The following is a 19,081-nucleotide window of genomic DNA, read 5'->3' on the forward strand; positions in this document are numbered from 1 at the left end:
TTTGTCCCGAGGATTGACATTAATCCCGCGCCAAAACCTGCCCACGGCCTTACCAAATAAGTAGGTACAAAGAAATGAAATAAGACATGAAATCATGCCGAAATGAAACATTGTTATTTTTGAGATGGGCCTCCAAATCGGCCGAAAAACGCAAAATCAGGGCTGTTAAAGTGTTCTCGACACTCTATTAGACTTTTTCGAAGACATTAAAATTTTAGGCGTTAATATTCTAGTATGTAGGTAAAGAATCACAACACTAATTACCCTAATAGAGTGCATATTAGATTGAAACTAAACATAAACTTTAAAAGCCATTATATTTCATGAAATATTTTACGACTTTCGTTTGAAATATTTTCTATAACTATCAAGGTGTAATTACGTGACTGTCTGACATACAACACGCAGCCTTAAACACTAGATCTAGAGAGATTTAAAATTGGGCATACGTACATCAGTGATGTGTATTAATTTTTGACTGTGTGCCAAATATGTTTTAAATATATTATGCGGGTGAAATAATACAATAAACGACGATTTAGTTTTTACTTTGTATTATCAATTCAGTTTAATTTTATAAGAAGGATATGTATACGCTTCCGTCAATTATGTTATAAAAAATACGTGTGTGCGTGACCAGTGGCTTAAACGCTCGAAGATTATGCGAGTATGACCTACTTACTGTTACAAGTTCTTTAATATTCAGATTTGACTGAAGAAAATGTTGATTTCCAAGAACAAATGCAATAGTTCTACTAAAGTAGACTCCATTTACTTATACGATTACGTGTGCCTACAATATTTGAAGATATCCCTCGATTTCCCCAGGATCAACTCATCAGATCTTGATTGTAAAACAATGGGAGCTTACCAAACGTATTAACTTATCAACAATAAAAACAAGTGACCTCCACCTTTTTTTAAGTCGGTTAAAAAACATTACTAAATATAACAATTATGTGGACACTAATATCATCCAACTGCATAAGAATATGAGGTAGGAGTTGGCATGGCTGTTGAGGATACTCGGTAAGCCTGAGTGCGGAGGGCGTGGCAGCGCGCCCACCCGTCCTCACCAGTGGACCTTGGCACATCTCCCATATTCGCAATCAATTTTATCACACTGGTGGAAATTAACTGCTTTGCTGAACCATTATAAGTATCAACCGTAAAAGGTCAACGCAGTTTAAATTTACGTTTTGCGCCGAGCGCACGCGACCTGTAGGTATCAATGCATATTCGTACCTACCGATTCAGTGCTCACCGCCACACATACACTCGAGCGGACAGGCAGGTGGACCTCATGACCTCTCGACACTTCGTGCCCATACAGTGCTTGTGAACAATAGAAAAGGATGTCATTAAATATTTAATGAACACGCTTAGAGTGCAATTTAACAGTGATCGAGGTAAGCTTGATTATTTTTTATAAAAATAAGAAAAAGGTGTTACCTACGATTTAAAAAATTGCATAATACGTTTTTTTTTTTCGTTTAAATAGAATTTGGCTGGATTTCAATGCCGACTATGTAATTTTGAAATGCGTTCATTTATTTATTTTTGACATTTTAATGAGTCCATTCCATGTCCACTTCGCTTTACCTTTCATAATTATGTGCTAGGTATAGGTACGAGTATATTGATTGATTACATCAACTAACTCTACATAGAGCTTCCTACAAGTTCCAATTTCAAATCAAATGCAAAATTTGGCGTATGATACTCACAGATCGTCGCCGCGTAAATTCGGCACCAGCATTGGATTCTCACGCAAACATCGCAATACCGATGCAAATGAAAATCGTTCAAACTTTCCCGGGCGTGAATTCATGATCCAATCATCACATAAACGGATTAATGATATATATATATGAACCTATAAATGTGCTCACTGTGCCGTTGACAGCTGTGTACCAATAATAAAAATTTGATCATTTAACAATTTTCGCAATAACAAAGTAATTTTAATTGATTGCAATCAGAAGTTTAAATACAATCATTTATTTTAAGTATTTATGTATGAAACTAAAACAACTTAAACTAATAATGACACGTTTTAATACAAAACTCTAAGCGAATTTAATAATGAACTATTTCAGTCATTACACGTTACAATATAATTATTTAATACCAAATTACTACAGTTTCAAGATGGAGTGCTTGTGGCACGTAATAAACCGAAACTTATGCATAAATTATATCCATTAAAACTATCGCGTAGTACAAAGTAATATTTCACTAATTTAATTAAGTACGTACCAACGCAAGGTAACTCTTAAATTGAACTATTGAGTTCGGTAGTAGATACAGCTTCGCCATTTATTTTCCAGACGTAGAATGTTTGTTGCGTGTAAAGAATCCGAGTTGTTTTCCGCTTCGGCAACGCGGCAAAGGAATGTTACTTAGAACCATTCGCTCAGACCGACTAAAGTTGAATTCATCTTATTTGCAGCTATTTCATTGCATTACGTATAAATAAGAAGGAAAAATATGTACATACAAAAGCAATTTTCGAAAACTGTAATATGACTCAGGGCATTTATGCCTACATTCTGACCTCTAACTAACAAAATCGCGTTAAACTGAGATATACTCAGCGGCACAAAATTTGGCCCACTCTTCATACAAAATTACCTATTCTCTACATACATCCTCCTATCCATCCTACTCTCATACATTTGAGGACCAGATTTTTTGCCGCTCAGTATATAACTAAAATGCAGTTTCAACAGTTTAACGTACTTCGTTACAACACCAATACCCAAATATGTTAATTTTAAATGTTTCAACTTAATCTGCGCGGGCGCTCGAAATTAGCAACTCATTTAAGCGGTGATAGGCATAAGTTCCATGCCGATTATGAAATGCCTATAGTTATAAAATATCAATAAAGTTTAGCAAACCTGCTAGCGGAGAGCCACGACCGATCGAGCCCACCGAGCGTTGCACCGATGGCCTTGTCAGACGCATTGCCGCCATGCCGCCTTTTTTCTATCCCGATGCCCAAATTTCAGAATTGAAATGGTATCAAGCCAAGTATTACGGCGCAGCTCTAGTTGTGATGTGACGTCGCCTATAATAATAAGAGATAATAATAGAAGCTCATGCTAGCTCATGTCAGTTTCTATGGGCGTGGTAAAGTGTCAAAACGATCGAGTCAAAGACACATAAATTCTTTTTTAATGTTTTTTATTCTTGTTATAATTCTTGTATAATGTATAATTCTTTTTATTCTTCTGAACAACCCGTAACCGGCCGGACTGTCGTAATTTGGCGGTAAAAAAAACTGTTTCATTTTTTAAATTAATTGATGCTACTTAAAAATCTGATATTTTCTGTTAATTAGAAAGGTTTCCTATTGATATAAAAAATTTCAAGCGTTTCTAAATTTTTCAGACATTCCCCATTGAAACAAGTACTAATAAACGTATAAAAACTGCAAAAACTGCATGACAGGTGAATGCTAGTTAACCAACAACTGAGAGTGCTTTTATAATGATTGGTGCAGAGGCTCAGGGGGTGATTTTTAAAATCATGCTTATGAATTACCTTTCGAGAGTGGTAAAAGGCTATGTTGCAGAGACATGATAGAAACGTAGATCTAACCAAATCACCAAGGGAGATAAAAGACTACAATTGTTAAAACTGATATTTTTAGTCGATTTACTTGCGAAATTTAGTGATATTGACCAAATCTTACATTGCACATAGTTATAAGGGGAGGGAAAAGAAAAAATAATGCCAATAGCGGTTGCTATCCAGTTGGATATTCACATTTTTTTGTAGTAAGTAATTTGACTTGGGTACTGATACAAAATAATTGTGTTAATACGGTTTTCGACACGTGGCATAATTATTATACCTACTTGTGATTTACTGCTGTACTCTTATTTCAAAATCAACACAAATTATCGCTGTTTTTGAACGCTAAATATTATCGCATGTGTGATTTCATTAATCGGCCCCCAGGTCGATTAAGCCACAGTAAGTGCATTACTGTGTTGCTGTTTGCATTACTCTGTTATATTCGAGGACTATGTTGCATTGCATAGCATTTGGTTAGGTACCGTTATTTGTGTCACTTATTGGTGTCAGTTTAGTCAGAATTTAATTAACATTGTTTTTACACGATATAAAAAAGAAGAAGGTTCTAAGTTCGAATGTATGTATTTTTTTATCTTATATGGTTTTTTTTTAATATGACCGTTCTTCTTGAATAAATATTGAGTTAGAGTTTTATCATGCAAATCAATGAGCTTATCACCGACTTCAAAATAATAATAAAAAAAATCATGATTTTTGGAGTCTGTTAAAATCTTTATTCTAATATTTTTTGCTGGGCACAGGCCAATTTCATAAAGTATAAGCTTTAGTTGTGGTTCGCAAGCAAGCCTAGAGGCAGGCTTTTTACCTAATTACCTACAAATAAAAAATCAAAACACCTTGAAGAGTTCCAAACGTAAATTCCTGGGACCTTTACGAATGTTAGGTAAGTAGTTAATTAAATGTTAGTGGATAAATGCTGTGACTTCACAGGTAGTCCAATTTCAAAGTGCAGCGGCTAAATGTGACTTAAGCAACCGCGGAAACCCGTTTCGATGCTCATACACGTATTCATGTACTGGTTAACAATCTTGGTAAAATTACAAATTAACACCAGTCAGGGACCAATTGCTTAATATGAAATAAGTAAATACATTGAATTTATTATGTTTAAGACCTGTAGTTTTTCTTCACGGATTGATACGTAAATGTATATTTAATAATAACAGTAATCGTTGGGTAAATGAAGTCAAACTAACAGGGCAATTATGTATCATTCACGCAGTTTACGTGACAGGACTTAATTCCTCATTTTCATGTTGTTACATGTCCAGAGCTAAGCATGGCCAATAAAGTGATTTCGTAACCATTCTCACGAAGGTCAACGCTTAATCTTAATCATGAAGGTCATTTGACACATATTCATGATTGTGAAGGTCAGCATGTAAACAATTTTGCTGTAAATTTCTTCTCTGATCGCCTCGAAGTTTATGCATAATGCTCTCATAGTCACCTTATACCTTAGTTACCTCTACCTGCTAGTTACCTTAAATCAGTCAACGAGCAGTGGAGAGGGCTACGTTCAGATCGAACCAGAAATGAGGAGATCCGTGAAAGAAACCAAGTAGGTAACTAACATAGCACGAAGAATTGTCAAACTAAGTAAGTAACAAACAAGGTAAGGCAGGCACGTAACTAATACTTAAGTAATTATGTAAGTAAGCAGGCATGGCACATTGCAGGAAGAACTGATAAGTTGATAACCGTTAGGGTTAATTTTTTCTTGGATGACGGCCCCCCTACCGAAAGACGCGGCTTGGGTAAGCTCCTCACAAGGTATACTATGATGAATAACCCGGTAGAGGTCACAGGAGTCCGATTGACTAGAGCAGTCATTGTGGCGTTGTTTGAAAAAACTTAGGTACATCCAGCAGTGGACATGTTTCGGCTCAAGATGATGATGATGCTCCAGAGCTAGAGATGCGGCACATAAGAAAATGCAATTGGCAAAATTTTAAGAATTTAGATTTACTTCCTCCGCTGCCCGCGAATGTAAAACGAGGGAGTACCTACGCTGCGTCACGGCGGTAAATTCAGCATGCCGCTGATTGCCTCCCTTATTTATGAATTCGTGTGCGTATGGTTTAATAAATATACATGAGATGAGATACCATTCGTACACCGCCCAAATTCAGGGCAGGTACATACGGTTGACGTTTATACCAATGCGGTAGATATATGCTTATATTGCATGTTAAGGATATCTACATTAAAACTCGGCCAAGTATGTGTCGGGCCAGTTGTCTTCGAAGAATCCGTTTATCGCTATCCGCGAGAACTATGCAATTTTCCGGGATAAAACCTGTCCTATGACCTTCCAAGGGTCCCAAACTATCCCCGTATCAAACTTCATCTAAATCGATTCAGTGTTTTAAGCTGGCAGAGGTAAGAGGTACGTGCCAGATGAAGTTTTATGATTTGTCAGAAAACATTCATTGCAAAATTACAACGCACGGACAGACGGACATGACGATACCTTGTAGAACTACTGAACCCTAATAGGGAACGTATTGCGTTAAATATCCTGGATCTTATATTCTGGAGAACACTAGTAAGCAGAATTTCTTTGCTCACCCGCGACCTTACCTTCCGCGACCTTGTGGTCCTCCGTAATAAGTAACGCTTGATTCAATAAATTATTTGAATCTTAAGCTTGCAGATGGTAGGTACCTGTACCTACTTAATGTAAAACTTTACAGCTATCTTTTTTTTGTTCGAAATGTTAAATGAAACGCCGCAGGGTTGTCTAGTAAAATCTTGCCACAGATTTTTCCTAGTAATTTATATAGATAATATTTTTAAAAGATGGTCCCTCTTGTTTAGAAATTAAAGTAAGTATAATATACAACAACCGCTGCTCAGCAGCCGCTATTCTGTCTGTCGCTCAGAGTTTTCCAATTGTTAAAATCATTCTTTTTTCTATGGTCCTTTTTACTTTCCTAACAAACGCACGCAAAAGGGCCAATCAACTATTTTACCGACACTTTGGGCGTCTCCTGCGTTACCAAAATTGTCTCTGGCGTTACCAAAAAATCGTACATCCACCAAGATATTTCACGGTTTAATAGGTTGAACTTACGTACGATGGCATATTCATATACACCATCTATTAAAATTACAGAAAAAACATGTTTACTTACAAAAATCTGCAATTGTTTGAAAAATGTCGCGGACAGATTAGTGTCGGTAAAAAAGTTGATTGGCCCAAAAATCAATAAATATGAATGGAGCACGGTTCAACCCTGTGGCACTGTATAACCCCATACTGATATTATTTAACTCATATTTCTATCAAATAACAGAGGGATGAGGGTTGGATCTTTCCCTGTACCTAAAATAGCAGTTACAGATTAAATAAATCGCTTTATATGTACACGACATCCTGCAAGCATTCAAAGCGTACAGGTACCTAAAGGCCGAAGTGTCTTCCAACATACTTTGTTGTGTTAACAAGTATAGTTCCAAGCCACTGGCGAACCATTTGCATGAAATGGGTATAAATAGTTACGTAGCGTGCACTTAATAGACTTGTCCATTACTAGTCTATTCCTCGGAGGTCGGGGTATTTGCTCATATCAAAGTGCTAATTGTTTCCTTGGTATGCGCTACTGTTAACAATCTCATAAAATTACAAAAAGCATGTTAAATAAATGGACAAAATCCATTCCCACCCAGCCTATATACGTCCCACTGCTGGGCACAGGCCTCCTCTCAGAACAAGAGGGCTTGGGCCATAGTTCCCACGCGGGCCCAGTGCGGATTGGGAACTTCACACACACCATTGAATTTCTTCGCAGGTTTTGCAGGTTTCCTCACGATGTTTTCCTTCACCGCAAAGCTCGTGGTAAATTTCAAATGTAATTCCGCACATGAATTTCGAAAAACTCAGAGGTGCGAGCCGGGTTCAAACCACTAGGCCACCACGGCTTTTTTTATTTTATTTTTTATTTTATTTTCTTATTGTGCCCATAGTCTAAAAGTTACGACTGCAACAGGCACCAATTAAATATTTTAGCGAGGTTGCATACAATTTCGATAATTTAATACTGGTAGTTTTGCTATCAATATGTGATTTTCTTCTAAAAACGTCAAAGCGCAACTGACAATACATATTACCGAACTTGTATATTGCCAAGTAAAAAAAATACATATTATAAGAGTTGAGTTATAAATAAGATAGAATTAATGACTTAACAAAACACACGAATATCTTTTAAAATAATGAAAATATTCAAAAATAAATAAATTCAACAAACTTAAAATGAAAAAATATTTTTGGGGTGTCTTGAGGTTTTCAGTTATTTAATTAACACCTTGTAGACCCTAAATAGTCAAAATATAACTCTATTCTAACAGGCCCAAACATGGCTTGAATATGCTTTGTTCTGTTGACTGTAAAGTATCTTCTAAAACTTCACGTATTTTATTTAACTATATTATCTGATTGCTCTTCATTTTACGATTCTGAATATAGCATGAAGGCGCTTTTTTAAATAACACCTGGTAAAATAACATTCTAAAATGGTACTTATCTGTGTGTTGCAACAAAATTACCATATTAATAAAATATTCAAGTAATTAAAAAAAATAGGGGCTGTTTTACCACCCATTGATTATTTGACGGATAAATGTTATGCCGTCTCCGTCTATTCGAACAAAATAAACAGAGACGGCATCACATTCATCAGTCAAATAAATTTAATGAATGGATGGTGAAACAGGGGGTAAGTGTGTGATTATAATTGAGGCACTACCTGGCTTTTATTAATCAGGTACCTACTTTAAGCACCTACCTAACTAATGGAAGCGTCCATATTCTAAGTCACATTGGCGTCATAAGGTTGCTTTGATTAGTACTCGAGTCAGTGGCACTAGGCTGTGTACCAAGTGATATATTTATATGCCAAGGCCTACAGTCTACTCTACGTACCTGAGTACTCACTTTACGCCGTTTCGCATTAGCAACTTACTAGTGCTAGCGGTACGCCAAAAAAAGCTGCAAATGGTGTTAAAAGTTATCTTGAGGCCATACGAATCAATTTGACCCGCGTAGCACGAAAAAAAAAACAAAGAAGGAGAGGAGTTATGACGTCATCTTTTTTATTGTATGAGAATATTTTTTTTGTTCTGAAAACTAACGCGTGTGGTATCTAATGACAGGGCTTACTAAGACGATTCTAAAAATATATCACATCAATATATTTCAGTCCCTTGTTTAAAATAAAAAATAAAACCGGCTAAGAGCGTGTCGGATACGCCCAAAATAGGGTTCCGTAGCCATTACGAAAAAATTAAGTAATATATTTCTTAGGATTTCGTATTCTATACGGAATCTTCCAAGTTTAGGTATATTTTATACCCTAGGCTGCTATTTACCTACTCATAAACTACTAATAATTCTTAAGCAAACTTAGCCGTTATAGTTTTCCTTGAAAGTTTGATATATTTACTACCATCCTGAATTTTTGCAAATTTTTCCACCCACCGGTTTAGTTGAATATTTCGCAAACAAATCACTGAATCAAAAAATCGTCTTAGCAAACCCCTAATGGTTTTAAAAGACCTATCCAACGATACCCCACACTATAGGGTTGGATGAGAAAAAAAATCACCCCCACTTTACGTCTATGGGAATTACCCTAAAAAAAAGTTTTTTTTTTAGTTTTTAACTGTACCATTTTGTCGACATAGTTTACTTATATATCCTTGCAAAATTACAGCTTTCTAGCATTGATAGTCTCTGAGCAAAGCCGCGGACGGACGGACAGACAAACAGACAGACAGACAGACAGACATGGCGAAACTATAAGGGTTCCGTTTTTGCCATTTTGGCTCCGGAACCCTAAAATCATTTTCAAAACATACTTACCAAGTTTGGACTTCTCCAGAAATGATGCGGTTGAATCATTATTTGTCAAATATACCTAAAATGATACGGTGTTGTGTGATTGGACGTGTCTGACACGCCACACGCTCTTGGCCGGTTTAGAGGGGCGGGGGGAAGCTCAATTTTAATGAAAATTTAATTAATAAATAAATAAATATTGCACTTTAAAGTTGAATATTTCGCAAACAGATCATTGAATCGGAAAATTGTCTTGACAACCCCAATGGTTATTTAAAGACCTATCCAACGATACTCCACACTATAGGGTTAGTCGAGAAAAAACACCCCCCCTTTACGTCAATGGTGCCCTATTTTTTTTTTTTGTTTTTTTTTTTAACACTGTCGGCGTGAATGATATACCAAATATGCCAAATTACAGTTTTCTAGTACTAACGGTCTCTGAGCTTAGCCGCGGACTGACAGACAGACGGACCGACATTGCAAAACTATAAGGCTTCCTAGTTGACTACGGCACCCCAAAAATGTAGATACGGCCCTTTATGTCTCAAAAAACGTATATGTATTTCGACACTTTCAAGGGAATCAAAATTTAGGTACGAGTATAGGGTATTTTCTGTTGACCTAGAACTATGAAATTTGAACTGGATATTCATAAATAACTACAAATTTGTACGGAAACCTCGGTGCGCGAGTCCGACTCGCACTTGGCCGGTTTTTATAATGTTATAAATAATATGTAAATTGACTTGCACTCAAACATAATAATAAATAAAATAAACTACTTAGGGGCTGTTTCACCATCCATTGATTAGTGTTAACTGACGGTTAAATGTGAAGCTGTCTCATTTGGTTTGTTCGAATAGACGGAGACGGCATCACATTTAACCGTTAGTTAACACTAATCAATGGATGGTGAAACAGCCCCTTAGTATCTATATGTCATCATCATCTGCCTGGCTGTTTTTCTGTAACCTCTTTACGTCTAAGCCGCTGAACCGATTTATATGAAATCCGATATACTTACAGATAGCTTGAGTCCCGGGGAAGGACAGGATAGTTTTATTCCGGAAAATTGCACAGTTCCCACGGGATAGCGATAAACGAATACTACGCGAAAGGAGTCGCGGGCAACAGCTGTAGGTATATTATATGTCCCACTGCTGGGCACAGACCTTTTAGAATGAGAGGGTTATCATTATAAATTGTAAAATAATCCTATTATCAGCGCGATATTAGACCAAGACATTAGCATACAAAGTGTCAACAATACTTAGTACCTACTTAAAACCTATTAACAAATAGAAACATTATGTTCGCCAAACTGTTCGCTTTTCGTCAGCTGAAATCAAACGATAATCCAATACATCGCAAGAGCCAGACGAGCGTGCAAAGCAGTCAGCATACGTGCTATTGAAGCATCAAAATCAATTGAGAAGCACCACAGAACGAAGAAGAAGAATAGAAATATAATGTGTGGATAAAAAAACATATACTTACTTGGGTATTTATTTTCCCAGCTTAGTCTGACTATTTATAACGAAGTTAACTGCTACAATAAAATCGGTCAAGTGCGAGTGCGAGCGACTCGCGCATGAAGGGTTCCGCACCTCCGTACAATGTTTTAAAAACAAATAGTTCAGTAATAATTTATTGTAAAAAAAATTAATACAAGCTTTTTTGTTGGCGGTACTTTTTGCCGCTGGTTACCAAAGTAGGTAGTCGTCAAGACGAATCAAATGAGACCCAATATCGATGCGATCGTGTCGTTTTATTACAGAGTTCCTACGGCCAACATCTAACTTCATCATCAGATCAGCTCTACGTCATAATAATATTGCATTGTCATCGGATTTATACATGCATGCAAAATTTCAGCTCAATCGGTTGAAGATATCCACTTCAAATTAATAAAAATATCACCAAAATGTGCAAATATTTTGAATAAAGAACAATTTTAAATTCTCATCCTCTTTGGCTGTCGCCCTGTCGGAGGCTGCATAGCGCTTTAGACTCTTGTCAAGCGCCAAAAAAAAATTGGCTGAACGCAGTAATTCGGCCGAACGGCGCGTACTTATTATGAATTAGCGAATAAATCTTAACCTGATTTTAAAATTTGACCTTGTAAATAAATACTGTTACTTAGTATGAATATAACGGACATTTTTTAGTGTAAAAAAATTAAGTACAGCGGCTGTGAGTGCTTTATTGAAGTTGGCTTTTGTGTAGTGTGTGTCGGAGGTTTGTGGATCATAAATTGTTATTTAGTCTTAATGCTGCACAAAAAAATAAACCACGGCCTTAGAAACAATTATTATAATTATCGAAGGTTTTATAAAATCGCAAATTAATAAGTACTTAAACATTAAACAACATAGAGTCACGGGCGTTGCCCCTAGCAACTGACGGCCGTCATCTTGGCAGCCTAGCAATCAAAAACCGCTGAATGAAACACGTTTCTTGTACGACGACTCCCTTCAATTTGTAACTTTATTTTATTTATAGTATTTGTTGTTGTTGCGGCCACTGTAATACTTTGATCTGTGAAAATTTCAAGTGCCTAGCTATTACGGCTCAAGAGATAGAGCCCTGTGTGTGACAGACGGACAGACAGACAGACAGACAGCGAAGTCTCAGTAATAGGGTTCCGTTGGCACCCTTTGGGTACGAAACCCTAAAAAGGATTATTGCGGAGATAATGGTTCAAATGATTACATTTCATTAGCGATCAGGGAACGTAATCGTACCTGGCTTTTTGTATAACCTATGAAAATACAAAAACACATTATGTTGAAGTAATGATCTTTCAATAGTTATTGCGATCAATATACTCGTACCTACCTACTCTCGTCATAATTGAAATATTCAGAATTTTTATTAGCTATACGTAAAATTACAATTCCTTGGGAAATAATCGTACCAAGTAGATTTCGTTCTTGATATAACTTACAACATATTATTTGGAATTAAAAAGTATTTCTTACGGATTCGAAAGCTTACGAACAAATAAATCCTTTTAACGCGTTCCAAACAGCCGAGGATCCGGGATAGTAATGGATTCCAAAATAAACAAGCAATGAAATGGGCAAACAGGTGTGTTGAATCGTAACTGAGAGAACCATTTCGTAACTTTGTGGAACTTCTACAATGGAGCGGAGCGCCTTGCTAAGATTCCCAGACCTTGACTGATATCAAGTGGATCACATTTTTATTTAAAGCGATACGACACCCAGTAACTGTTTATTTATAATTAAAAAATGTTGCAACTATTCATCCGGGCCCTTAAACTAAGTAATTAAGTAAATATACTACCGGAATTTGCTTGTAGGTAACCGTAGCGAAGTTAAATGTATGTCCATGTTTACGCAAACGCATGAACACGCAGTGCCTACGAAATATCAGTGGGAAACCCGTCGGGGTACTTTATGACGAGACATGGTTTACTGATTAGCAGATTCAGCCATTAACATCCATTTATATTCTTAGAACACACGGAGACACAAACCAGCAGAATCGGAACAAAGGTGGCCTTCGAATATGAGAGATCGCATTAGATATCTTGTATAAGTGAACAATTCAACACAACCTTACTGTACATACTGATATCCTTTAGTTCTTGTTTTAGACTTGGTTTAGTTACATTGTAAGAACAACGAAGTGTGAAATTAAGAACGGAATTCAGTGTAGGTACAATCCATGAGCTCTTAGAAACCTTCGGGTTTCGGGGGAAATCGGAAGGATTCGTGTAGTAGAAAATGACAATTGTCTTTTTGACATAGTAGCAATCCATCACGCTCGTATTTAGTTTATTTTTCGAAAATTAATTTTCATGGGGAGTCAACTAAAACAGAGTATTTCTGTAAATAGCCAATGACGGGAAACCGTTTATAATGTTTTTTTTTCTAAAAAACTGAAACTTTCAAGAAAGGTGTAAGTATGTTAATGAGGTTCAAGGCCGAGTTATAGAAGCAACAAGGATTTCGAAAAGTACATTAATAGTACATTGTGTCTTAAGGGCGGTAAATAAGGAATTACGAACGAGAGTCTATTAGAAGCCCGAAGTCGAAGACTGAGGGCTTTAATGAGTCGATGTTCGTAATTCTAGTACCGCCCGTGCGACATACAATGTTTTTCATTACATTTGCAAGTAAAATTTTATATTTGTAAAAGAAAAAATATAATTCTTCCATATATTGGCGATACCTTAGGCTGTGCTCTTTTCAGCGTCGCCCTCAACCTCCCCCTCCCTCAGCATGCGCCGCAACGTGCGTGTGCATGTGGTCCATGTAGTCCTGCAGCAAGAGCGCGCGCAGCGCCATCAGTACGGGCACTGACTCATTTACCGACCTTGGGCTTCATGACAAGAAAATTTGTACGCGCAATGACTCATTTATCGACCACGTGTTTCATGACAAGCACATTAAGGTCGAGGGTTTTATTTGGGGGGTTGCAACTAAGGTAGCCTGCATGTTACCACACTGTTTACGAGCAAGTGTGATGAAAAAAATATTAAACGAAGCAGACATTTATTTGACATGCCCAAGAGAAGTAGACACAGATAACAGCTCTATATACATACAAACAAAAGTAGTGTGTTAAGGCGGGGTGTTCTCTATTTAAATTAACGATAAAAGAATTCGAAAATACTGATTTTGTTTGGTTTCTATCATGACCAAAAGTCATATTGTATTAAAATTAGAAAAAGATAAATAAGCGTAATATTATTACAGTAAGGTTTATTTTGTACTGATGGTTATTCTTTACATTACATTTTACGGTAAGTTCGAAAGGTTTTGCAAGTTGATAACAGAACAGAACCGCATATCACGATCGCGTGTCAATGTCAATACCCGAAGTATGCTTCTAAAATCCAAAGGTTTTTTTTAAGAGCTCACGGAGTATAGATATGATATAACATTTAGTGCTCCTTGTTGCAGGAATTGACAAAGAAATGAAGTTTATCGGCCAGAAACAAAATGCGACGAATATTGTTGTACCTCTACTCGATTGTCGTGATACACGCAATGACGCCTTCCAAAGTGTTCGATATTTGGACAGACATGTTTCGGCCATTGCCTCGGTCCCCGAAAGAGGGATTTTTGCCCGATTACACCCCGCTAGATCAAGAGGAGTTCGATTTTATTGTCGTCGGAGCGGGATCGGCGGGCTGCGTCCTAGCTAACAGACTGACCGAAGTGAAAAAATGGAGAGTTTTATTACTCGAAGCTGGGGGCAATGAAAATTTCTTCTCCGATATTCCTATATTTGCGGCTTTCCTTTCCTTAACACCTATGAATTGGGGTTACACTTCCGAACCACAAGAAAAAGCGTGTAAGGATCTCCGAGGCAAAGTCTGTTTCTTGCCCCGCGGTAAAGTACTCGGTGGCAGCAGCGTATTAAACTTCCTAATCTATCAACGGGGGCACCCCGACGACTACAATGACTGGGCCAGAATGGGTAATGAAGGCTGGAGCTATTCCGAAGTGCTGCCATATTTTAAAAAGTCAGAGAATATTCGAATTCCGGAACTAATGAATTCTTCATACCATGGTAGGGGTGGGTATTTGGACATAGATTACGCACCGTATCGGTCCCCTCTTGAAAGTATTTTCAGAAGAGCAGGGGAAGAACTTGGGTACGAATGGAGTGACCCGAATGGAGAGAACGTTATCGGGTTCTCCAAGCCTCAAGCCACTATGAGGAAAGGCAGAAGATGCAGCACTTCAAAAGCATTTTTAGAGCCCATCCGATTTCGGCCAAACCTGAAAGTGTCCAAGTTTTCAATTGTAACTAAATTATTAATCAACCCTTATACGAAAACGGCCAATGGCGTTGAATTTATCAAAAACAACAAGAGGTGATGTATGATTTTTTAATTTCGAAATACATAGGTAATTAATAATATGTATTACTTATTAATGCTACATGCATCAGACATAAAACAAATAAAATAATTTAAGAAAAAATAACCATATAAAACTTAACTATAAACTCAAGCCCAAGAGGTGGTGTCCAATAAAATAATAAAAAACTAATACCACTAGGTACCAAAATTTCTGGATTGGTGTCTAACACTTTTTGAAACCAATTTTTATGACGATAACTTATTTTTGTGGCTATTAAGTTGGTATGTAGGTAGTTTTTATTTAGGACAGGAGTCTTCCTTCAGTATTCATCAAATCAATATCATATTAATTAAGTAGGTAGATACCTTACCTACGCAGTTTCAATTACATTACGAATTTATGTTTATTTTGATATTGCTTGTAGTCGCCTTTCATAATACGAATGAAAGAAACTACTGAGGGGCGATTTTCAATCATATATCTATTAAAATACTGTTTAAATATATTGAAAATTATGCCCCCCGTGTGGTGTCGGTCGGGTTAGAATTACACCTCTCCATTTCTTACGTGGTTCCGTGCATGTGGTGTAAGCGGCGACAAACAGGCTAGCGACCTGTCATTATTGTACCGTTTTTGTCAAACTTAAAACCTAAAGTTGCTAAAAGTGGCTCCGAAGCGGAGCGGCTCGTTTCATGTGCTCTGAATACCCCGTTTGGAAATACTGAATTTAGAATGCGAGCAGAGCAGTTAACCGAAATTTAAAACTCTAATTCATTTATAACAAAAACTAGTTGTAATTTTGAGTCGCTATAGTTTGATGGTTACCTTTCGGGCTTTCGGGTGATATTTTCATGGATGTGATTTCAAAAATTGCTCGACATCTTAAGAATTAAGAGGGTTAAGATGGCTAACGTATCCTAGTAATATGTTAGCGTCGTAAGATAATGATACAATGTCATATCGCTCTCCATAGACTTTATTATCGGTTGGATATTTTAGCGCTTCTCATATTACCTACCTAGGTGGTCCGGAGTGAGATGTACGGCTTGCAGGTCATTCATAGACAACAAACCTTTTTGGGGTGGAGGTACAACCTATCACTTGCCCTCTGGGTACGAGTCGTAATTCCGTAACTGTATAAATAAATACAAACCAGAAAGAAAGATTCTACTCGTATAGATTACTATAAAGATCAACTTATTAAATAGTCTGTCTTGTGCTACATGAGAGACCATAAGACGACCGGATGGCCAAGTGGTTAGAGAAGCTTGAGGTCCCGGGTTCGATTCCCGGCCGGGGCAGATATTTGTGTGAATAACACGAATGTTTGTTCTCGGGTCTTGGATGTTTAATATGTATTGTCTATTGTATTTAAGTATGTATTTTTCTATATAAGTTTGTTTATCCGTTGCCTAGTATCCATACTACAAGCTTTGCTTAGTTTGGGACTAGGTCAATTGGTGTCAAGTGTCCCATGATATTTATTTATTTATAATTTGCACCTCTAAAAAACACTGACGTAAATGTGAATCTGTTATCTTTTTTATCGATTTTTGACCGTTCTCTATCATTACATACCTACTTTTTGGAAACAAATGCAATTATGTTATTGTTGTTTTAGAACTTCGAATTTATATCCTTTCCTAAACATTAAAGCCACACGCTGCTATCGTAATCTTTAGGGAAATAAAAAAACCGTCGCTGAAAAGATGAAATTTTATCCGAAGACATTGGAAACTAGAAGTCGTTCAATGTAGTATTTGGTTGACAGCAATATTGCCGTAAATTGGGGTAATTATTAGAAAAGGCATTGTATGGGATCCAGTATCATCTAACTTTAAAAAACAGGCTTTTAGCTTGGGAAATATTTTCAGGGTCCAAAACAAAAGGTAAAATACCTACCTGTGGTACACCCACTGCTTGCAGCGTCGCTTGGTTTTTGTTTCATAAATTGCATTATACTCGTACTACCCTCCTAAGCCAAAAGGCTCTATCACAATAAAAAAACAGCTTTGAGTTATTAATACTATTGTGTAGCTTAAAACATTCTGCATCACATGGTGTAAATGACAGAAAAGCTTTTTTTTTGAGATAGCGCCTTTTGGTGTAAGAGGGCAGTATATTACTTAGAAAAAATATGAAGTATAAGAAGATTAGTTGTGCCTGTTGGGCGCTACAAAGATTTTTCCACCTACCCGGGAAATAAGTGTACTGTACAGTCGCAGTCGAACCATTTGATTCCTGACCCACCGTAGAACGTTCTCACAGTAAGTGTTAGTATGACTTTTTCTACTAAGAGGTTCTGCTCAGTTAGTTCGATAAATAGTGTCTGTCTGTCTGTCTGTCTGTCCGTCCGCGGCTTTGCTCCGGAACTATCAATGCTAGAAAGCTGTAATTTTGCACGGATATATAAGTAAACTATGCCGACAAAACGGTACAATTAAAAATTAAAAAATATATATTTTTATTTAATTTTTCCCATAGACGTAAAGTGGGGTGATTTTTTTTTCTCATCTAACCCTATAGTGTGGGGTATCGTTGGATAGGTCTTTTAAAACCATTAGGGTTTGCTAAGAAGATTTTTCGATGCAGTGATTTTTTTGCGAAATATTCAACTTTAAAGTTCAGTTGAGAATTATTAGTAGTTCATGAGTAAATAGCAGCCTAAGGTATAAAATATACCTAAACTTGGAAGATTCCGTATAAATTATCCTTAGAAAAATATAACTTAATTTTTCATAATGGCTACGGAACCCTATTTTGTGTGTGTCCGACACGCTCTTGGCCGGTTTTTAATACTTGGGTGGGAGAACGGAGAAAGAAACCTTGTTTAAAAGCATGAGAAGTATTTCGTCGGTTTACCTATCTTTGAGCAAATAAAAAAGATTTTATCTGTGGCTTAAGGTTTAAATGGGAAAAGGGCTCGTGCCTTCTTGTTTTTATTGCGTTAGGTAGATCGTAAATTAGCTTTTCTGACGATGTTAATTTGTTTCTTAGGTACCGCGTCCGTGCTCGCCTCGAAGTAGTACTAGCGGCTGGTACTATCGGCTCAGCACAGATTCTGATGGTGTCTGGAGTAGGTCCCACGGCGCACCTTCAGGAAATGGGCATCACACCAGTGCTAGACCTCCCCGTGGGATACAATCTCCAGGACCACATCACATTTTCCGGAAACGCATTCATCGTGAATGATTCCCGGCTCTGCGTGAACGATGTAAGACATTAATACAAGAAACCTTTGGAGGTTACGTTACGGAAATTGCTTTTAAAACGCGGGACGTTATACTTCCTTTTGTGCTTTTGTAGTCATCGAGTCAGAAGCTGACATCAATTATGGTGACAAATTCAGTCTCTCTATTCAGGAAAACACGATTGATTGTTCGTTTAAAATAGGTGACATGAAACTCGAAGTATTAGTTGGGTAATAAATCGACAATTACTGGCCACCGTTCAATAACAGGCCAGTTTACACTAAAAATGAATTCTGTAACCTATAAACAGAGTTCATATATTTAGACATGGTGTCGATTACTGGCCACCCTTCAATCCACCTTATACTAATCCACCACCTTACGAGTATATAGATACTAAAATGTATTCTGGTGACCTATATAAATATAATTATTTTTTAATATAAGGTGGCCAGTTATTGAAAGGTGGCCAGTAATTGACGATTAACCCTATCTTTGCTATGTGATCATTTAGCGAGCAGCCCTTCTGCGAAGTCCTTCCGGATCGCTGCCATCATTTTACTCGCTAAACCTGTCGCCAAGCAGCAGTACTTGCG

At 37.1% G+C, this 19,081-nt stretch overlaps 1 protein-coding gene across 1 annotated transcript in view; it reads left to right on the plus strand.

The window, feature by feature from the left end:
- The first annotated feature begins 1,187 nt into the window (after nt 1-1,187).
- Nucleotides 1,188-19,081, plus strand: part of LOC141426805 (glucose dehydrogenase [FAD, quinone]-like) — a 28,715-nt gene continuing 10,821 nt past the window's right edge. The window contains exons 1-3 of the mRNA XM_074085990.1: nt 1,188-1,409; nt 14,386-15,305; nt 18,292-18,508. Of these exons, the coding sequence (XP_073942091.1) occupies nt 14,425-15,305; nt 18,292-18,508 (1,098 nt within the window). The 5' untranslated portion in view covers nt 1,188-1,409; nt 14,386-14,424. The remainder of the gene's footprint in view (nt 1,410-14,385; nt 15,306-18,291; nt 18,509-19,081) is intronic.

The sequence above is a fragment of the Choristoneura fumiferana genome, chromosome Z (genome assembly GCF_025370935.1).
Source record: "Choristoneura fumiferana chromosome Z, NRCan_CFum_1, whole genome shotgun sequence".
Lineage (NCBI taxonomy): Eukaryota > Metazoa > Arthropoda > Insecta > Lepidoptera > Tortricidae > Choristoneura > Choristoneura fumiferana.